The 23,415-nt window shown below is 46.0% G+C and overlaps 1 protein-coding gene across 6 annotated transcripts in view; it reads right to left on the bottom strand.

Moving 5' to 3' along the window:
• The window catches only part of sgms2a (sphingomyelin synthase 2a), a 138,818-nt gene that overhangs the window by 54,287 nt on the left and 61,116 nt on the right, over positions 1–23,415 (bottom strand). For 3 of the 6 annotated variants that reach the window (XM_069925763.1, XM_069925760.1, XM_069925762.1), the window contains exon 2: positions 16,220–16,899. The exons of 1 other annotated variant lie outside the window; for it this stretch is intronic. In XM_069925763.1, coding sequence (XP_069781864.1) covers positions 16,220–16,662 — 443 coding nt within the window. In that variant the 5' untranslated portion in view covers positions 16,663–16,899. Of the gene's footprint in view, positions 1–10,643; positions 11,736–16,219; positions 16,900–23,415 lie in introns of those variants that run through there. 2 more of the 6 variants (XM_069925766.1, XM_069925764.1) reach the window with 2 other exon arrangements.

Genomic DNA, 23,415 nt, shown 5'->3' with positions numbered 1-23,415 from the left:
CAGGTGCTCACCAACTCCTTCGGCCTCTCCAGGCGCTAGCGTGCCGCTAGAATGCTGCGCCTTAATGCCTTAGGGGACAGAACTCCAATTGAGTTGACGGACGAGATGCTCGCGCTCATGGGCGATCACACCAACTGCCCATTCTTCGAGCGCATCTTCCTCGACCATCTGCCTGAAGACATCCGGCCGTTACTGTCCCTGGAGAGCTTTTTTGACCCAAAGAAGGTCACTCAAAAGGCTCAGGAGCTATGGCTCGAATGATTCCCGGAGGACTCAGCAGTCCAGCAGGTTGTGAGTCATGGGCATGCCAAGCCTTCCTCTAGCGCTGCAGTGGAACACCCGACCCCTGCCGGGGCCTCAAAGAGCATAGCCAGAAGCAAGTCATCCACTTCAGGCCTCTGCTTCTTCCACCAGCGCTGGGGAGCTAAGGCTCATAGGTGTCGTCAGCCCTGCTCATTCCAGGGAAACGAGCAGGCCGGCCACTGTTAATGGCTGTGGCGACTGGCTAAGAACACAGCCTTCTCTATCTGCGGGATTCAGTCAGCGGCCGACGCTTCCTTGTCGACACCGGGGCCCAGATCAGCGTCATTCCAGCCACAGCCATTGAGTCCCGGAACCGGCCTCGAGGACCTCCCTTCCATGCAGGCAATTCAACGGAAATCCGGACTTATGGAGACAAGACCGTCCACATCCAGATCGGCCAGCGGAAGTTCTCGTGGAGGTTCACCATTTTGTCCCTTGCAACCGCCTTCCTCGCCCATGGACTCCTGTTGACATTAGAAGTAGGCAACTGGTAGATGCCCGTACCTTCCAATCCGTTCGCCTCAACTCCTCCTGCACAGAGCAGCCGCAGATGGCCACGGTCAGCACGCCCAAGGACGAGTTTCAGCGTATCCTGGATGAGTTCCCATCCCTCTTCAAGCCGCAGTTCTCCGCTGCCTCACCACACCACGGGGTGTTTCATTACATCCACACCCAAGGCCCGCTGGTCCATGCCAAGGCACACCGGCTCCTGCCAGACAAGCTCCAGAGAGCGAAGGAAGAGTTCTCGCATCTGCAGGAGCTGGGGATTATTTGACACTCTTACAGTCCTTGGGCCTCACTACTCCACCTGGTCCCGAAAGCCTCCGGCGGCTGGCGCCCCTGCGGAGATTATCGACGGCTTAATGACGCAACGGTACCTGACCATTACCTGATCCCTCACATCCAGGACTTTACGGCCAACCTGCATGGCACGGAGGTATTCTCTAAGGTTGACTTGGTGTGCGGGTATCACTAAATCCCCGTGCACCCCGAGGACAAACTCAAACCAACCATCATCACCCATTTTGGCTTGTTCGAGTTCCTACGCATGCTGTTGGGGCTCAAGAGCACCGCCCAGACCTTCCAGCGCCTTATGGACACAGTGGGCAGGGATTTGAATTTCATATTCATTTACCTGGACGACATCCTTGTCGCCAGCAGAGACCGAGCACAACACAAGGCTCACCTGCGCACCCTCTTCTCCCGACTGGCCGACTTCAGCCTAACAAGAGTCCATGCAGTTCCTGAGCCATACCATCACACCTGAAGGAGCCACACCTGCTGCTACGAAGGTCGCTGCAATCAGGGAGTTCCCACACCCGGACAACCTCAAGGGGCTCCAGGAGTTCGCAGGTATGGTCAATTTCTTTAACCGCTTCATTCCAAGCGCTGCGCGCATCATTACCCTTTGCCCTCATCGCGGCCAAAGACAAGACACTTGCCTGGATTCCAGAGGGCAGCAGGGCATTTGAAGCCACGAAAGATTCCCTTGCGAAGGCTACCCTGCTCGTCCACCCACGCACCGACCTGCATATGGCACTCTCCATCGATGCCTCTGCCACAGCCATCGGCGCCATCCTGCAGCAGCAGGTGAACGGACAGTGGAAACCACTAGCATTCTTTAGCCGACTTCTTCGCCTGCCAGAGCGCAAGTATAGCGCTTTCGATCATGAGTTGCTGGGCATGTACCTGGCAGTGTGTCATTTCCGCTATTTCTTGGAGGGGGAGGCTTTTCACCATTTTTACCAACCACAAACCCTTCATTCAGGCGCTCGCTATGGCAAGAGATCCATGGTCGGCCTGCCAACAGCGTCACCTCTCCTTTGTGTCAGAGTTCACCACCGACATTCGGCACAAGGCAGGGAAAGTCAACATGGTTGCCGACGCACTTTCACGCCCGCCCATTTGTGCGCTGACACCCGGTCTTGACTTCGACCACAAGTCCGACGAGGAGACGCGGGCCTTCAGGACTGCCATCATAGGCCTGCGGTTCCAGGACCTCCTGAATCCTCATGGTGAGGGCACCATCTTATGCGATGTCTCCATGGGCACCCCGCGTCCAGTGGTTCCCCAGCAGTGGCGCAGGCAAGTCTTCCACCATATCCATGACTTTTCCCACCCTTCCATCAGATCCACGGTCCGTATAGTGGCCGAATGTTTCGTCTGGCACAGGCTTCGGAAGCAGATTGCAGACTGGGCCAGCTGTCCAAGGTACACAGGCACACCAGAGCGCCCGTACATGATTTTGAACATGTCCGGGAATGGTTCAACCACATACATGTGGACATCGTTGAACCCTTGCCCGTTTCCTGAGGTAACCGTTACCTTTTCCCAGTGGTAGACTGCACCAGTCATTGGCCCGAGGCAATCCTGATGCCAGATGCCTCCACGGTCTCCAGCTCCCGAGCGCTTTTGAATGGTTGGGTTGTTCAGTTCGGTGTCCCGAACCACCTCACTGGTGATCGAGCTACATCACACCATGGCCTATCACCCACATGCCAATGAGCTAGTCGAGCGATTGCACCGCCACCTTAAATCGGCACTCATGGCCCACCTCACCGGCCCCGACTGGGTGGATGAGCTACCTTGGGTACTCCTGGGCATCTGCTCGACACCCAGAGAAGACCTACAGGTGTCATTAGCCGAGGTGATCTACAGTGCACGGCTAACCCTACCCGGTGAGTTCATAAACGCACCTCACAACCCCCAGCAGTCACTGCACGGTCTACTTCCCCGCTTCCAGGCCCAGTTGAACTCCTTCACACCCCCAACGCCGCCCAGACATGGCACACAGGCCTCTTACATCCCCAGCGAGCTGTACTCCGCAGGTACATTTTTATCAGGCTGGGGCCATCCATAGCACCTCTACAAAGACCATATAAATGGCCGTACAAAGTCGTCCAGCGTTCAGGACCCACTTTCACACTGGACATTGGTTGTAAGACGGAACTGTTTATGGTGGACAAGTTAAATAAAGCCAGCCTACCTCGACCCCACTGAACCAGTTGTGGCCCACCCAATAAGCGAGGCCGCACGGCAAAAAAGGACATTGGCGCTGATTCTGGGGGGGGGCTGTGTGGCGGTACGCCATTAGGCAGGTGAACCGGCCCCGCTTGTCACGCATGCGGCAGGGCAGCCAGCCAAAATGGCACCGTCGGACATTTCCTCCCGACCTCAGAAGCCCGCGCTTGCACCCTGGTGATGTCAGGGCCCCCCAGCGTGGTTCTCAGCCAGGTCTGGGCTGCAATAAATCAGTTTTGCTTACTGAACTCAAACCGTCTGGTTGTGCAATCCTTCAGTTAGCAGTGTAGCCGCCGCTACAGTAGTTTTTTAAACTGCTAATTTGTATTAGTTTTCAATAATCAAAATCCTGACTGGTTTTCTGTGGAAATCTCTGCCCAAGGAAGCAGTAGCAGCTGCCTCATTAAATATATTTCAAGTCATCAGGTTTATTGTCATCTGATCATACAAGTACAATCTGACAAAACAACGTTCTCCTGCCCTCAGCGCAAAACATGTAGTAGATGCACACATAACACACACATTTCCTACTTGTCCTGCATATGTATTACGATACAGAAAGATATATTTCTGCATCGTATGGGAATTAAGGGTTATAGGGAAAGGCGGAGCTGGATCTATAGCCAGATCAGTTGTGGTCTCACAGAATGTGGGAGTAGGCTCCTTGGGCCGAATGGGTAACTCTTGCTTCTGTTTCTGATGTGCTCTCTTTGAGAACACTGATAGCACTGGTCTCTGCAGCTACCTGTACCATTGCAATGTCCACAGCTGAGGCAACGATGTGGGAAGTAATCCAATGTAATGCTGCCTCCTATTGCAGGTTGAAGTTAGGGTGCCCACAGCTCTGCTTCTCCCCACCCCACCCTTCGCTCCCCTCTTCCTAGTGACCAGTGGTTTGGGGGAGTGGCTGCTGGGACCGGAGACTGGAGTATGGAGCTTCTAACCTCTGGGGTGCCTGATGCTGACTCTCCATCCAGTGGGGCTAGTGATTGTCCATGACCACTGACAGGAAGTTCACTGCTGCTGCCATCACCTGCTCTGTCCAGGCTTGGCACCTGGATGAGGACCCCCACCAGCTTCACCTCTCTGTCTCCATCATCTTGATCCCCCCCTGCCAGAGTGCCTACTTTGGTCAGACACATTGCCTCTGGAGCAGGTACTATTCAGAGCTCTCCTGGCTCAGCCCCTGTTTCCAAACCTCAGCCACTCCCTGCAGAGAATCCTCAGCTATGCCTGACCCTCCTACTGAAAACCTCCCTTTGGCGGTGCTCTGCTGTGTTGTGGCCCAGCCCAAGCAAGGAGAACCCGACTCCAATGTGCGCTGCTTGCTCCGCTTGTTGCGGGAACTGTTCCTCCACTGCCTATTCCCTCTTCCCTCTCCTTGTTACACAGCCCCAGCCTGACTTCAGGGATTTGGAGTGTCCAGGAGCAGCTTTGGGAGTGCTGGTATCTCCTCCAGCCAATATATTTTTGCAAGCCACACATTATATGCCTCATGTAACTTGCAAGCCGCAATTTGGCATAATGAAAACTTTCCTCTATTCCATGGGTTCAACTACATTTTCCTTATCTAGGAAAGACAGCTAACATACTGAAAGACACATCTCACCCTGGAAACATACTTCTCCTTTCTCTCATGTGTGGCCAAGCACAAATCCAAGGCCATCTAGAAGTTTGCCGACGACACCACAGTTGTTGGCAGAATCACAATTAGCAAAAGAGGAAGTGTCCAGGAGGGGGACTGATTAGCTTGTTGAATGATGCAACAACAACAACCTTGTGCTTAAGGTCATCAAAACTAAGGAGATGATTGGGGACTTCAGGAGGAAGTCAGGGGAACATCCTCATCAAGGGCTCAGTACTGGAGAGGGCCAAGAACTTCAAATTCCTGGGTGTCAACGTCTCCGAGGATCTGTCCTGGAGCCTCCACGTTGATGCAATCACAAAGCATCAAAGTGGCTATACTTTGTGAGCTGTCTTGAGGTGGTTCGTTGTGTCATCAAAAACTCTCATAAACCTATACAGGTGTATCGTGGAGAGCATTCAGGCTGGTTGCATCACTGCCTGGAATGGAGGTGCCAAATGTCAGAACAAGAAAAAAAACTCCAGAGAGTTGTTAACTCAGCTGCGACATCACAGGCACCGGACTTCACTCCATCGAGGGCATCTACATGAGGTGGTGCCTCAAAGACCCCCACCACCCAGGACATGCCCTGTTCACTCTGATACCAAAGGGGAAATGGTATAGGAGCCTAAAGACAAGTACTCAGTATCACAAGGGCAGCTTCTTCCCAACTGCCATCAGATTCCTGCCTTACTTTTTCTCCACTATGATTTCATTATTATTATTATTATATAGTAATGTTGTATGATGGTTATAATATGTACCATATGTTTACTCTATGACGCTGCCACAAAACACCAAATTTCATGACTTATTCATGACAATAAATCCCTATTCTGGTTCATCAGGAAGAAGGTTCAAGAATGCACCAACAGGATTAAAGACAATTTCTTCCCTGCATCCATCAGGCTAATGAGTGAACCCCATATAACAATGCTATAAGCTGCCCCTATTTAGTACAAATTTATCTTTTTTTTCTGATTACGTCTATAAATTGGGCTCCTACTTTATATAGCTGTATGAATGTTAGAGCTAACCTTTTAGAGTCCATGAAGAAGAATTCTACTCATTCGACTAGAAATAATGTGCCCACTTGGTGTGGGCAAAATTGTAAGGGAACAGAGAGGGAGAGCACAAATGCTAGTTTTATGTGGTGGTGAATAAAACAGGAAGTTCTTTTCAAAAGAGGTAATTTTCCTACCACAATGCATGTAAAATGTTTGGTGGAATTGTGGCTAAAGTTGTAATATGCCCTGTTAATGCACTCAAGGGTAATTTCCTACCAGATGCGCTAGGGCTTTTTGAGTCACGGTATAAACAAACTCATGTGACAAAGCCTTTGAGCCCTAGTACCATAAGACCGTTTGACAAGGATGACAGTGTCTTCCTGCAAACTATAGCACAATAGTTTGAGCTGTGATTCAGCTCTTAACAGTTCCACTTTAGTCAGAAGGCTGTGAGTGTGCATTTCTGTCCCACTCCAGAGGCATGAACAGAAACTCTTGGCTGCCACCTTAGAAAGAGAACATGGGTGCTGCTTTTCCCAAGGGATGCTAACTCAAGACCCTGGCTGCCCTCCCAGGTGCATTAAAATTAAGGCTGCAGTTGCTGGAATCTGGAGCAACCAACAAATTGCTGGAGGATTGGCAGACAGTAGAAGGAAAGGAATTGTTGATGTTTCAGGCTGAGGGACTTCATTGGGACTTCATTGAGTGGAGAAGGAAGGATTTAGGGGCTGGTAGGTGGAGCGAGGAAGGGTGAGGGATGAGTGGGCAGAAGAAGGCAGGTGGAGGGGTGGATTTGCGAGGCAGGGACAGGTGGAAGCAGACAAAGAGGTAAAGAAAAGGTAGATGGAGCCAGGTAGGAAAGGTAAAGGTGGGGACATACGCCGGAGCGTGATGTAGGGATATGAAGAGTTCCAGTGCTAGAATCTGATAAGTAAGGAAGGTAACAATAAGAAACACTAAAGGAGAAATGTAGGGGATATGGAACATGAGGAAGGTGATACTGTGCGTGAAGACCACCAGAAAAGGTTGAGGGTGAGCAGAGAGTGCAGAATTTCCCTGTCCCCTTTCCCCTCACTAACAGGTTACTGGTGGGGAGGATGACCTTTCAGTGGAGAACAGCAAATTGGAGTGTTACCAATATCCTGACGGGAAGATTTGCTTACGTAACTCATAAGGGTTTGAACCAGTCTGGCGGTGGGGTGTAACTCAAAGCAGTAATGTGACAGATAAAAATATTGGGGCTAGTATGGATTAAAGCAAGTGAGTTCAGAACAGGCAGGAGCTGATCAGGAAATGAGGCTCCGATGGACTAAACTGAATTTAATACAAAAAGCCCGACTGGTTAGGCATATACTCGCATGGCATGAATCTGTAACCATAGCTATTACAGAAACCCAACTGAGAGATGGACAGGACAGGCAATTCAATGCTCTATGGTGCAGGTGCTATGCACATTATGGTATAAAGTACTGTACTAAAAGCCTCCTGATATTCACAGATAATTTGAGGGGAAAATATGTAGGAAGATAGCTGCAAGAATAATTGGGTTGTAGAAATAGATGATTTTAACTACCTGATGTTGCCATTGTGCTAAGACCTGGATACGGAAAAATTTGTTAAGTGTGTTCAGGGAAGTTTTGTCAGGTAATGTAAAGATAGCCTGACTAGAGAGCAGAGTACCTCTTATTGGGAAATGAACCAGGACAAGTGATCGAGGTGATAGAGAGGAGCACTTTGGAACCAGTAACCATCTATATGGTGAATAGGTAGATGGAACAAAGAGAGGGATGGGGATGAAAATAGGTCATGAGGTTATGGGGAAGGGAACAAGAAAAGATGAACCACTGGAGAAGTATGTGGAGAGGGAGAAAGGGGGAATGCAGGAGGTAAGACTGAAAAGGTATTGATGCACCATCAATTACTTGAAAGACTATTGTTGAGAAATCAATAGGCTTTTATTCACTTAAGAACAAAGGAAAATCTATACTGTTTGACTGTCCTGTAATCAGGAGGGAGCTGAGGAAGAATCACCTTTATACAGGAGTCTGTGGGGAGAGGCCACAAGTACAATTGGCCAATAGGTGTGACGCCTGACCAGACAATTACAGGTACACAATCCTTTATCGGGAACCTTACGTGGACTGTATGTTCCGAATTTTGAATTTTTCTAGATTTTAGAAAGCCAGATTTAAGCCCACCCAAAATGTGCTGCCACCCCGTTCCAGTCGTGCTGCCATCTCCCCCCACCCCCCTCAACCCCCCAACTCTCGCCTCCCCGACTTGTGGGGTGATCAGCAGCAGTCTGAGGGAGCCAAGTCCCTGAATGAAATTGTGCCTTCATGTCCGTTAGGGTATGCTATATAGGCATATTGGGGGTTGGCATGGAGGAGGTGGACCCTTTCAAGCAGTGGATCAGATTTATGTGTAGGATGGGCCCTGGGGATATCACCATACCATGTGGTGTGGCATTTGTGACTGTACATAGCAAGGACCTGATAGAGTGAAGTGCCTCTGGGAGGACCTTTTGCCAATGGGAGACTGGGAGGCCCCTAGACTGCAAGGCTGGGAGAAATGCCTTCCAAACCATAGCATTCTCCCTCTCCACTTGCCCATTACCTTGAGAGTTGTAACTAGTGGTCCTGCTCCTGGCAATGTCCCTGGCTAACAGGTATTGCCACGGCTCATCACTCAAAAAGGAAAGACCCTAGTCTCTGTGGATATAACTGGGGAAGCCAAAGAGAATGAAGAGGCTGAGCAGGGCCTTGATGACTGTAGCAGCGGTCATGTCCGAGCAGGGGATGGCAAATGGGAAAAGGGAGTATTCATCAATAACGTTAAGAAAATACACATTGCAGCCAGTGGAGGGCAAAGGTCCTTTAAAATCGACAGAGTCACTCAAAGGGCAGGTTGCGTGCTTTGACAAAGGGAAACAACCTGGTAACTCTGGGATTTCAGAGATCGTTGTGTCAGTTTTGTAGTCGGTCGATCACTGCGCTGGCACAGGTCCTGCGGGTCAGGGCATCTGGTGGCTCATTAAGTTTCCCCAGCTAGTACAGAATATTGCAATTATAGGTGGACAGTTCAATTCGCCTCCTTAGTATTTTGTCATTTTTAATTTTGCCCCACTGCTGATTGTTAAACATGAACACAACAGTGCATTGATCAGTCAGCAGGGTGAATCTCTCACTGGCCAGGTAATGGTGCCAGTGCCGCACTGCCTCGACAATGGCTTGGGCTGCTTTCTTGACCGAGGAATGTCGATTCTTGGGGCCCTGCAGGGTACGTGAAAAAAAACGTGACTGGCCTGGCTGCCTGGTGACTGCCATGGCGAAGTCTGACGCATTATTTTCCACCTGGAATGGGGTGGATTCATACATAGCATGCATTGTAGCCTTGGCAATGTCCACCTTATTGCAACTGAAGGCTGCATGAAGCCTCTGCCGCCAGGAGGATGGATGTGGATTGGATGAAGGGGTGAGCCTTGTTCGCATAATTGGGGACAGTTTGTGAATAGTTGGAAAAGAACCCAAGACACCTCTTCAGGACCTTGAGACTGTGTAGAAGGGGAAGCTCCAAGAGTGGCCACATGTGGTCAGGGTTCCGGCCAAAGATGCCATTCTCCACGACACAGCCAAGGATGGCCAGATGGGTTGTGTGGAACACACACTTGGCCTTATTATATGTCAAGTTAAGGAGTTTGGCTGTTTTGAGAAGTTTCTGGAGATTGGCGTCATGGTCGTGCAGGCCATGGCCAGAGATGGTGACTTTATTGAGGTACAGGAAAGTGGCCCGCAACTCATACTGTTCCACCATGCAGGTCCATCTCCCGCTGGAAGACTGAGACGTCATTTGTGACACCAAAGGGGACCCGCAGGAAGTGGTAGAGGTGCAGTATACTGGCAGTTCTCTGGGTGGATAGGGAACTGGTTGTATCCCGACCAGGTCAATGGTCAAAAAGACCCGATTCTGGGTCAGTGACGTGTGGGAGTGGGTATGCATCCAATTGCCTGTATCTGTTGATGGTCTGACTATAGTTGATGACCATCCTATTCTTTTCCCCGTTCCGCACTACCACTACCTGCGCTCTCCAAGGGCTGGTGCTGGGTTCAATAATTCCCTCCTTGAGCTGTATCTCAATAATCCCCTCCAGCTGTACCTCTACCTGGATGAAGACCCTGCCCCTGGCACCGTTCATTCTACTTTTAGTGGTGACAGGCTTACAGTCGGGGTGAGGTTGACAAATAACGAAGAGGGGGGGGGGGGGGTAATTTTAAGTGTGAAGAGCCGGCAGGTTGTTCATGGTGAACAGTTTGGTTGCTGGCTGTGTACGATGGAGGTTTGTGGAGGACGGGTGAGTGGTTGGTTGGAAAATTGCTAGTTACATACATTAAGGGGTGGATGGGGCCCATCGAATTCCATCATCACTCTTTTAAGGTGACACTGAAAACCAAGTCCCAATAGCAGAGCTGTGACATTACTATCAGTCTGAAATCCTTATGTACAGTACCCCACACATTTAGAGTCACTACACAGAAGCCCTGGCCGTCCGCTGTATGCAATTTGGATGCCAACGAGACCTTCTGTTTCACCGGCAATACTGTAAGGGAGAGGCTGCACACTATGTCAGAATTTATGAAACTCTACACGCTCCCGCTATCGAATAAGAAACTTGTCACATGGCCGTTTACCTGGATATCCATCATCTATCTGGCAAGTTGATGTGGGCTGTCCTGGTCGAGTGTGATGGAGGCCAGTGTCGGGTCGCTGCACATCGCTGTTGTGAAAGATGGTGGTGTCCAAGATGGCGACCCCCAGGGGCCTGTAAATCGTGTTGCTGGATCCTGAAGATGGTGCCCAAGATGGCAGCCTCCGCACCCCACATGCAGCGCTGCTATGTCCTGAAAATGGCGCTCAAGATAGCGGTCCCATGGATCGCACATGCTGCTGCTGGCCCCGGGTGATGGTAATGTCCAGGAAGGTGGCCCCCACGATCCGCACATGTCGCTGCTAGGAGGAGGTTACACACTTTGGCGTAGTGGCCATTCTTCTTGCAGCTTGAGCAATTTGAATCCTATTCTGGGCAGCGTTTCTTCTGATGGTTGCCTAAGCCACAGAAGTAGCACTTGAGGTGCTCCCGGAGCACTCTGGTTGTGGTTAGGTTGTTACCGGAGCCAGCTGAGAGCGACAGGAGGTGGTCACGGAGCACTGCTTCTATGGTCAAGTTATTAGCGGGAGGTGGCACCATGTCCCAAGATGGTGGCACCCAGGGGAACCACAAGGCAGCTGTGTTGTCAGTCGAGTAGGTATGGAGAGCCACTTCCAGTGTACCTGCTAGCTCAACTGCTCTCTGCAGACTGAGCTCCCCTTCATCTAAGAGTCTCTATCGTATGTAGTTTGACCTGATCCCCACAACGTGGGCATCCCAGATCAGGTCCTCCGCAGCAGAACTCAGCAAGTCCTGCTGAGAGCTCACAGGGCCCAAAGATATTCAGCATTGGATTCACTGGGTCATTAGCAGATGTCTGGCATAGACAACATTGATCTTTCGCAGGTGCTGTCCTTTAAGTATGTCCATAACTTCCTGGTTCAATGTAGCATCTCTGATCATGGAGTACACCAGGGCGCAGAACCAGGAGTGGAGCACTTGCAGCTTATTGTCCTATGATCGCATGATAGTGGAAGAAGCCTGTAGAAATGCTTCAAAACTCCACAGCCAGAGCTCAGTTGGTAAATGCCTCAGGCAATTGAGGGTCGATCTCCAGCTTTTCTGGCTTCAGGATCTGCTCCATTGTAAAAAAAACTTTAAGTGAATAAAATTAATGCATCATCAAATACTTGTAATAAGCTTTTATTCACTTAAGAACAAAGGCACATCCATACTGTTCAACTGACCTACACTGAGGAGGGGACCATGGACTTATACAGGAGTCTGTGGGGAGGGGCCACAGGTAAAATCGGCCAATAAGTGTGCCCGACCAGACAATTATATGCAACAGTGGTTTACCTCAGATCTATCAAGGTCTGCACACTGTAATGCCATGTGATCTTGAAGAAAACCATATAAATACAACCTTGCAAGCCAACAGCACCACTTAGTCTTTGTTTAAGGTCAGTCACTGCCAACTGTTGTGGATTCAAACCCTAATGTCTGCCTCTGTCTAAATCCCTCCCTGTTTTGCTGAGACTCATGGGTTGGAGAGAGAGATAAAATGTTATCCTCCATTTAAAAATACTTAACTCTGCAACATGCATGTGTTCAAAAGCACTTTTGAATTTTAGTTTCAACCGTGCTTCTATTCCCTTGTTGTGAAGTTAGTGCATGAAATAAAGGGTAAATATTTAGAGCTAATCAGTGGGAGAATTCAGAAAGTCTGAAAGCCTGATTAATGGAGTACAAAAAGAAAGCTTCCAGCAATTAAAACTTTAAAATCCTGTCTCATCTAGATCTCCTTATTTGGGGTACCAAATGTGGAGTCTGGTCTGTTGACACTGCATCACTGGGCAGTGTAACTTACAGCAAACTTCTTGCCAATTACAATTTAAAACAAAATCAGAGCTTTGGCCAAAGGCATTCATCCCACACAAAGTGCGATGCCTAAACTCACTTCAAATTTACAAAAAATGTCTTTTGCACGCTGAAAGGTTATTCATTTCAAACAAACGTTTTCTAACTCTCCCAAATTTATTCAATTTGGCTTACATTAAAATTATAATCTATATATCGATTTAATCTCGCATTGGACCCAGCTTTAGCATTCATTTAGTGGTTGACTGCTTGTTTTAGAGCCAGATGATCATTTGGGCCCCACTCTAGAGATTTGCTATCTAATGGATTGTTACAAGAGGGCTATGCTTTTGGAGATTCTACTCTCCAGATAAGATCATATTCAAATTCATTGCCACCAGCTAAAGAAGGTTAAAGGAATTCTCCTCAAATTCTCGTCGATTCCCTCAGTAGTGAGTATCTAGAATGCATTAAGGGAGTGGTGAAAACAGATCCACACCAAGCATTTAAAATGTGTTGAGGTGAGCACTTAAATTGCCGAGGCAATGAAGAGTTAGAAGATGGGATTAATATAGTATGTGTCCTCTAGCTAGCATAAATACTATGGGCCAAACGGCCTGTTTCCATGCTGTATAACTCTAGAATTCATTATTTATCCCCATCCAACATCACTAAGACATTGGCCTATACTTCATATGAACTGTGCACAAGTTGGCAGTCATAGTTCTTACATTAAAATAGTCACCACCTTTTAAAGTACTTCATTTGGTGCGAAATATTTTAAAACCTTCTGTTGTTAAGGATGGAAATACAACTTGAATCATTGACTTCAGCTTACTCTTCATGACTGAACACCACTTAAATAGTTTAATTCACTCCTTGCAAATTGTGGTACAGTCAAAGCCAATTTTTCCAATGGGGTGGCTCTGCTTTGGTCAGCAGTGCTAACTCAGCATGAAGTAAAATTTTGCATTTACACAAAAAAACCAACTTGACCACAGGACATTCCAAGCAAGTTCCAACCAAGAACATGTCATCACCGTAAAAAAATGTAGGAAAATAAAGTGGCTAAATGAAGCAGAGAAACTGCAGAGGTTTGTGCAGCCTAACCAATGTTTTCTTTACCATTATCTTGATGAATGAAGAGCAGGTTCATGAAACCAAATACTCTGCTTCCCATTCCAGCTTAATGTTCCTATTTAAAATTTCTATATCAGAGGTTTGGTGGCGATTGCTTACAAAAGAAAATGGCTCAAATTTTAAAAAAAAGCAGAAACAAGTGAGGTGGGGTAGGGAAGGACTTTGCCATGAGGACTTTGGACACCATTTGTTGTTAGAACATTCTAATATTTACTCATTCAATTCTCTTCCAAAACCAACAAACAAAATCCTTTGATTCCTATTGACTGATCACCCACTTTGGAAAACAACATCATGGCATGTGTCTGAAGTTTAAAAAGAGTAACTTGTAAAGGAAGCACTGCACATAGAAAAAAAAACATTGGTGGGGTCATAAAAATTTGAAAATGGGATTCTTACTGAACTATTAAAATTATGGCTTCACTCGTAAAAAATTAGAGGATCACTATCATAAAATTATATCAAAAAGGAAAAACATTTTCAAATATGAATTTTTTTTGGCCTAACATAGTGAAGAACTGCACAGAGGTCTATGCCTGAGGCGTTAGATATTCAATTGAAAACAGCTGGATATTTCCACATCACTTAAATAGATATTAATAATGTTACATTAAACCTCAGTAATTCACTGGGTTATTCTTGACTGACAACTTGTAAGCAGTTCTGTGCAGAGCACTTCAGGAGGGATAAGAGGGCCTCAAAGAGGATGTGGCAGCATTTTATAGAGTGGAGTAACTTGGGTTCAGAATATATTGAGAAGAAATCTGATAGCAGTGTTCAAAATCGTGACAGGTCTCGGCAAAGTGAGAGAAGACAGGATCTGAACCAGAGGCTGCAGATTTAACACGACTGGCAAAGGAAACAATAAATGAAGAACACAAGAAAATTATAGATTTAAATTTAGAGGTACAGTCCAATAACAGGCCCTTCTAGCCAATGTGTCCTTGCAGACCAATTACACCCATGGACCAATTAACCTACCAACTCTGTACACCTTTAGAACGTAGGAGGAAACTGGAGCACCTGGAAGAAGTCCACACAGTCATGGGAGAACATACAAACTCCTTACAGACAGCCGAGGTTCTAAAACCAGGACGCTAGTACTTTAATAGCACCAAAATGACCTCCATATCATCCATCCCAGCCCTAGGAAGCAACTCAACCCCAAGACTGCCCTATGACCCTTGCTGATCTAAGCTGGCCCTCAACTCTTTAGTGTCAGTTCTCAATTAAATTTTAATTTGTTGATCTTTCAAACATTTATCCATTTCCACCATATATACATAATATGCTGTATATATAAAATGATTTCGCCTCTGCCACACAAGAGTACCAAGAACTCCAGAAAAACGTTTCTACACACTTCAGTTTTAAATGACTAATTATTTTGTAGTTATGTCTCCTTGCTCAAGATTTTTTCCCTCGTGGAAACATCTTTAACCACCTTCTCAAGATCCTTAGGATCTTATCAGTTTGAATAAGGTAATCACTCATTCTTCTAAACTCCAAGAGAAATAAACCAAACCATCTGGCCTCGCTTGATAATACATCCCTTTCATCCCAAGAATTAGCCTTGTGAATTCCCTTTGGATTGCTACTCATGCTACCATATCCATTTTTAGGTAAGACAACTAAATTTGGATGCAGTATTTCAGGGGTGACCTCACAAACACTCTGTAGAACTGTAACAAAATGTCCCTGTTCTTTAACACAAATCTCTTGAGAATAAAGGCCAACATTCCAAGAGGCAACTTAACAGCTTGTTAGACCTATTTGCTAACTTTTTGTGATTCAGGCACTAGGACACCTAATGTTTGCCTTTGAACTTTATTTATTTTGCAGTCAGTCTATTTAGAAAATAGTCCACCTTTTGATTCCTCTGTTGAAGACCAGGACCTCATATTTCCCACAATAAACCTCATTTGCCAAGTTTAAACTGTATTTAATCTATTTCTATCCCATGGGCAAACTGAGGTTTGATGAACAGTGGCACCTGGATATCTGAAAATGGCCAATATGAAGAGGGCATGTTGGATACTTCCCTTTAATAGCCAGGGCACAAACTATCAGAACATAGAATTATAGTACAACTTTATAGCAACATCAGTTCAGAACATGTGCTGAGTTGTTCACCACAACAGGAAGACCACAAGTGTACCAGAGAACATGAAGTTACCATGTTACTCTGGAATGGAATATTTCAGCAATGAGGAGAGACTGGATAAGGTGATTTGTTTTCCTTGGAGAAGTGATGATAGAGGGGGTCACAAGATCATGGTACCTAAATAGAGCAGATAATAGGAACATTTCCACTAGAATAAATGTCATAAAAGAGAGCATAGGTTTAATGCAAGGGGGAAGAGGACTAAAGGGGATCTGAGGAAGAGCTTTTTCACCCGAAAGTTGATTGGAATCCAAAACGTTCTGTCTGAAGAGTGGTGGAAGTAGGTACTCGTAACACTTAATCAGTATCTAAACAAGCTCTTGAATCACCATGGCACAGAACAGTGTGGAGTAATGCTGGTGAATAGGGTTTGTATAAATAGGCACTTGATTAGCATGGTACGTTGGGCCATATGTTTCTGCTCTATGACTCTCCAACTCCGACTTGATACTCACCGGTACCGAAGGAGTAACCATTGAATGGTCCAAAGGCCAACCAGGATTAACCCATTGACTTCTGAGATCTTGAAAGCCCACTCAACCCGGTCCATGTAGTCAAAGAAAGTGTCAGGTAGGGGAGGGTTCTTTTCTTTGGGTGGGACTCTCTCATGCACAACAGTGATCATAACACTTGTCATCACCAAGTTGAAAAGTGCATAAATAAAGGCAACACCTGTTTTCCACCATTCCAAAGGAAACTTGCGGTTTGAGTCTGGTACAAAGATCTGGACAAACTCCTTTGGATTCTTTTGACCTTTCCCGCTTGCATTTGGTAAATGGTTGGATTTGGAACCCTCATTAAGAACAGGGTTTAATATGGATCTGGCATGTCCACTGGAAGGCATGACCTTCTGCTTGCTTGTGTGGTCTTCAAGATTAAAATCTTCAATCAGTTCCATCAACTATCCTCACAATTGTTACAAGCCCTTCCGTCTGCTGCTGTTAGATAGACAATGAGTTCAGAACATTATAGTTATTCATGGTGAGTTAGTCTATTCATTGGACAGGTGCAGGCACTGGTGTTACACCAAAGCGGCCAATTCTTCGCACACAGGGTAGGATCCAGAATAAAGATTCCAGTGGAGGTGTCACACTGCCCCAATGGTTGCCTCATTCCAGTTCTGTTAAAATTTCACCTGGGAAAAGAAAGCCAGAGATAAGCATTTATGTTTGAGGCAGGAGAGAAAAACTCATATTTATGGAAAACTAACTAGATCCTGGAACAACTTTACTTTCCCACACATTGGCTTGCAGATTCATCACTTGCCCAGAGTAGTCATGTTGACTGCTACCCTTCTGCCAGGAGGAGCTCTGCAAGTGTACTACAAATGGGCCTTCACTATCCACTGCCACCTTATATTCACCTTCCTGTAGGTAGTGATCTTGCAAGGAAGTCCTTGGCCAAACCAAGGGCCCTGGGCCTAGGCCATTTCCCACTTAAATATTTGGTCTCTAACATAGATTAGATGCCAAAAAGCTAATTCCTCATGATTGGAGGAGGTGGGGGGGGGGGGTGGGGGGTGGGGGGAGGAGAAAGGGGCAGTCTTGCAATGTATCTTGAAGTGTCTTTACTCCAACTGATTAATATCACAGGAATTTGTGCAGAAACTTGAGTTTCCCAATCAGCTTGCCTCAGATCAGACTGGTCAACTTAACCCTCTATGAAAACCCTGTGGATTGGTTTTACACTCTTGGTCTTAAATTAGTTGCCCAGAAAATGTATTAGTTTACCAGATAATGATAGCATTTGTCAAGTAATTGGGAAACCCTTTGCATAGTCTGAAGAAAACCAACATGAGACACACTTGCAAATTGAATGCCACTTCAGTTAAATCAATTTAATTATTAAATGTAAAAATATGAGCTGTTACAACAGGGTGGTTTAATTGTTAATTTGGCTCAGTGGATAACTTTGAGTCCACTCAAAGACTTGATATTTTAATCCAGACCGACACTTTTGTGCAGTCCTGTTGGTAGATCTTTGAGAATGTGCACTAAAGGGGCAGTGGTGGTATTATCTTTCCCAGAAAACCAAGGTCCCCTCCCATCTTGCGATCTTTTGACCCTATTCCAATAGCTTGGAAGTTTACCCAAAGTCTTTGCCGAGATTTGGAGTAATGTGTTCGGTTCTGGTTGCCTCATTACAGGAAGGATGGACATGCTTGAAAGAGTGCAGAGAAGACTTAGCACGATGCTGCCTGGATTGGAGAACATGTCTTATAGAGCAAGGTTGATGTAGCTAGGGTTTTTCTCTTTGGAGTGACGATGGATGGGAAGCAACTTAATAGAGGTATATAAGACCTTTATCTCAGTGGCCATAATAGAAAATATCAGAAGACATCTGTTTCAGGTGAGCAGAGGAAAGTTTGGGGGAGATGTCAGCTAAGATTTTGAACACAGAGTGGTAGGTTCCTGGATTGAATTTTGGGAGTCATGGTGGGGACTGGTACAATGGAGACATTCAAAACTCTTATATGGGCACATGGATGTAAGAAAAATATACAGTTATAGGTGTGAGGGAGGGAAGGGTGAGATTGTTGTGGAGTAGGTTTAGTGGGCTGAAAAGCCTGTACCGTGCTATAATGTTCTACATTCTATTTCTCTCCTAACCAATGCCACTCTTGGTGTGTGCAAAATTAATGCCACTTTTTTTAAATGACAACAGTCATAATCCATCTCAGTCAATCACTTCAGGATGTCCTGAAGTGTGAAATGAATGAGAAGTTGAGAAATGTCTTTACTCAAAGGAATATAATTCTTGGGGGAAACTAGAAGGATATGGATCTCAGCTGCTGCATTTATTTGAGGCAAAGATCCAGACTTTCAAACACAAGCAGAATGAGATTGTATGGCAGCTTGGTTGAATTGAACACCAAAGTCTAGGATCAACCATAATCTTACTGAGTAGTGGTGCAAGTTCGTGGAGTTTTGTTATTTCTGATTCTTTTCTTAGTTTACATCATGTTAAATCATTCTCACTTGCTATAAATATATTTGTGAATCCTGTCTTGTGGAAATTACTTGGATTCAAAATTAATACGACTGCTCTTGCTCCAGAATGATCATTGTTGAAGTACAATGATTTTTTTTTTAGATTTGGACATAAAGCACAGTACCAGGCCGTTTCGGCTCATGAGCCCGTGCCGTCCAATGACATCTGATTGACCTACACTAGTGGTATGTTACTGAATGTTGGAAAGAAACCAGACCCCCCAAGGAAAACGCACACAGACACAGGGAGAATGTACAAATTCCTTACAGACAGCATGGGATTTGAACCCCAGTCCCAATCGTCGGCACTGTAAAGGCAATATGGTAACCGCTACACCAACCTGGTAGGGTACTGAAAATCTGCTCCAACCAACTAGTTGGAGAGCTCGTGGACATTTTCAACCTCTCATTGCAACAGTCAAAGGTTCCTGCCTGCTTTAAAAGGACATAATCATCCTGCTGCCCAAGAATAACAGCGTGAGCTGCCTCAACGTCTACCACCCAGCAGCACTAACTTCTACTGTGATGAAATGCTTTGAAGGCTGGTCATGGTCAGAATTAACACGTACATCACCATACGTCTGGACCCACTGAAATTAGCTTATCATTACAGTCGCTCCACAGCAGACATAGTATTGCTTGCTCTCCACTCATCTGTGGATAATCTCGAAAACAGCAACTCATACATACGGCTGCTTTTCATCAACCACAGCTCAGCCTTCAATAACATTATTCCCTCAGTGCTGGTTAAGAAACTACAAACTCTGGGCCTCTGCAACTGGATCCTTGACTTCTTCATCGGAAGACCGCAGTCATCGTTTGGAATTTGAAACAAAGTCTCCTCTTCACTGATTATCAAGACAGGGCCACCTCAAGGATATATGCTTAGCCCCTGCTCTACTTATTATACACCCATGACTGTGCGGCCAGGCACAATTCCAAAGCTATCCAAAAATTTGCTGACAACACCCCAATTGTCGGCAGAATCATAAACAGCAATGAAGAAGCATGCAGGAGGGAGATGGATCAACTCATTGAATAGTGTCGTGCCAACAATCTTGCGCTCAACATTAGCAAAACCAAGGATGTGATTGTGGACTTCAGAAGAAAGTCCAGTCCTCATCGAGGGCTCAGTAGTGGTGAGAGTCAAGATCTTCCAATTCCTGGGTGCTAACATCTCCGATGATCTGTCGTGAAGCCTCCATGTCGATGTAATTACAAAAAAGGCTCGCCAGCAGCTATACTTTGTGAGGTGTTTGAGGTGATTCAGTACGTCACTGAAGCCTCTCGAAAACCTCTACAGGTGTACTGAGGAAATCATTCTGGCTGGTTCCATCACTGTCTGGTATGAAGGCACCAAATCTCAGGACAAGAAAAAAATCCAAAGGGTTGTTAATTTGGCCTGTGGCACCACAGACACCAGACTTCACTCCATTGAGGACATCTACAAGAGGCAATGTTTTAATAAAGCAGCCTCTATTCTCAAAGATTCTCACCACCCAGACTATGCCCTCTTCACTCTGCTACCATCAGGAAAGAGGTACAGGAGCCTAAAGACAAGCACTCAGGGGCACAAGGACAGCTTCTTCCCCACTGCCATCAGATTCCTGAATGAACAATAAACCAAAGACACTGCTTTACTTTACATGTACTAATTTTTAAATTTATTATTGTAAAAGCAGTTTATGAATATTTGCACTGATGCTTCCACAAAACACCAAATTTTGTGACAATAAATTCTGATTCTGAACCATGCCATGTTAAGCATTAAATTACACTCCACACAGTTGTTGATATTTAGGGAGTCAAATGAGGCAGGTGATGTTTAATAAGTTTTTACTTGGCTTTTACTGGTTGCCAAGCTATCAGCTTTAAAATTTCCATAGAGATGAATAACATTTCCCCAATTCCCTTATGTACTCATCGCATCATACCTTTTGCCCTCGTGACTGCAAGAATTTAATGCAGACAAGTGTGAGGTGTTGTCTTTTTGAAGGACAAACCAAGAAAGGACATATACGGTGAATGGGAGGGCATTAAGGAGTATGGCAGAATAGAGGGATCTGGGAATACTGATGCATAATTCCTTGAAAGTGACGTCCCAGGTAGATAGTGTTGTAAAGTGAGGTTTTGGCATATTGGCCTTCATAAATCAAAGTATTGATTTAGGAGTTAGGATGTTATGATAAAGTTGTACAAGATGTTAGTGAGGCCAAATTTGGGGTATTATGTGTAGTTTTGGTCACCTAACTGCAGGAAAGAAATTAACGAGGTTGAAAGTCTTCAGAGATTTATTAGGATGTTGCCTGGACTTCAGGAACTGAGGTAAAAGGAAATAGTTAAATAGGTTAGGAGTTTATTCCCTAGAGTGTAGAAGAATGAGGGGAGATTTGATAGCAGTATTTAAAATTATGAGGGGGATAGGCAGAGTAAGCTTTTCCACTGAGATACAAACCAGAGGACAAGCGTTAAGAATGAAAGGGGAAAACTTTAGGGGGAATATAAGGGGGAACTTATTCACACAGAGAATGGTGGGAGTGTGGAACGAGCTACCAGCTGAAGTGGTGAATGCAGGCTTAATTTTAACATTTAAGAAGAATTTGAACTTGGTTTGACTGTGTAAGAGGCAATGGATAAACATGTCAGTGCAGGCTGGAGTGCGGAATGGAAATGGTTGGCCACTGGGAGATCCGTGTCACTGATGCAGACAGAGCGAATGTGCTCAGTGAAGCGATCTCCCAGTCTGCATCCAGTCTATCCAATGTGTAAAGGTCACAGCAGGAGTCTCAGATGAAGTAAATCATTCCCTTGGATACACAAGTGAAGTGTTGCTTCACTTGAAAGGACTGTTGTGGGCCTCAAATGGGAGTGAGGGATGGCGCAATGTGTGAGCACAAGTGTGGCACTTCCTGCAGCTGCAGGGGAAGGTGCTAAGGGGGTAATTAATGGGAAAGGATGAGTGTACAGGAGAGTCACAGAGGGAACAGACCCTTCAGAAGGCAAAGGGGACAAGAGGGGAAGATATGTCTGCTGGTGGAATCATGTTGTAGGTAGTGGAAATTATGGAGGATAATTTGTTAGATGTGGAGGTAGGTGAGGACAAGGGGAATCCTGTTTTTGTTGTGAGTTTATGGTGGTGGTGGGGAAGCCATGTTTTTGGAAGGCAGTCATTTTGGAGTATATACACTGGGCTTATCACAGTACCTGATAAGGAATTTGAACCTACTGGGTCTAAACACTTCCCTCTATAATTGGATTCTCAACTTCCTGTTGGGCATACCTCAGGCAGTCCAGATCAGAAACTGCATCTCCAAGACCATCGCACTGAGCACAGGGGACCCCCCAGGGATGTGTGCTGAGTCCACTGCTGTTCAGTCTGCTGACTCATGACTGTACAACTAAACACAGCTCGAACCACATCATCATATTTGCTGACAACACGACCTTGGTGGGCCTGATTAGTCTGATGAATGGACTGGTGCAGAGCCAACAACCTGTATCTGAACATTAATAAAACAAAAGAGATGGTTGTCAACTTCAGGCAGGCCCAGGGGGCTCCGCTGACCATTGACGGCATCACCATTGAGATCATCAAGAGTATCAATTTCCTTGGAGTGCACTTGGCAGAGAATCTCACCTGGTCCCTTAACACCAGTTCCATAGCCAAGAAAGCCCAGCAGCATCTCTACTTCCTGAAAAGGTTGAGGGAAGTTCATCTCCCATCCCCCATCCTCACTACATTCTACAGAGGATGTATTGAGAGCATCCTGTGCATGTGCATCACCGCCCGGTTTGGTAGCTGTTCCTCCTCGGTCCACAAGACCCTGCAGAGGATTGTGAAGTCAGTGGGAAAGATCATTGGGGGCTTCTACCATTTGGGACATCTACAACACTCGATGCAGGCGAAAGGCAATAAACATTGTGAAGGACTCCACACACACTTCAAGTCACCTGTTCACCGTTCTGCTATCTGGTAGGTGGTACTGCAGCATTTGGGCCCATATGTTCAGATTGGGCAACAGCTTTTTTCCCCCAGGCTATCAGACTCCAGAATCCCCAGAACATATGTGCATAGAGTATCTTGGTATCGGGGACTCTTACATTATACATCTTAATATTTAATGTGTTTAACTTGTATTTATGTAAATATTCTCTGTAGTCCTGGAGAAACGGTATCTCATCTTTACCATGCAAGCATGGTACGAATGGTTAAAAAAAAGATGATGACTTGGAAGACCTGATCTTGGGAACAGATAAGGAGAAATTGAGAGAAATGAACAGGGGACAGGGTGTGAAAAAGTGTAGTCAAGAGAGATTTGGAGCTGGAGATAGAGATATCAAGAAAGGGGAGAGTGTCACCGGAGATGGACCTAGTTCAGGCACCTGCCTGATTTTTGGAACAATTGTTATTAGTTAGTGCAACACCTTTACAGCACCAGTGATCAGGACTGGGGGTTGAATCCAGTGCTGTCTGTAAAAAGTTTGTACGTTCTCCTTGTGTCTGCAGGATTTTCCCCGGGGGCTCCGGTTTCCTCCCACCGTTCAAAACTTACTGGGGGTGTAAGTTAATTGGGTGGCACAGACTTGTGGGCTGAATTGGACTGTTACTGTGCTGTATGTCTAAATTCTAAAAAAAAATAAAGTCCTGAAGATGGGCTCAG

Source organism: Narcine bancroftii, chromosome 3 (genome assembly GCF_036971445.1).
Source record: "Narcine bancroftii isolate sNarBan1 chromosome 3, sNarBan1.hap1, whole genome shotgun sequence".
NCBI classification, from domain to species: domain Eukaryota; kingdom Metazoa; phylum Chordata; class Chondrichthyes; order Torpediniformes; family Narcinidae; genus Narcine; species Narcine bancroftii.
Note: the sequence above shows the minus strand (reverse complement) of the source record. Positions and strands in the feature narration are given on the sequence as shown.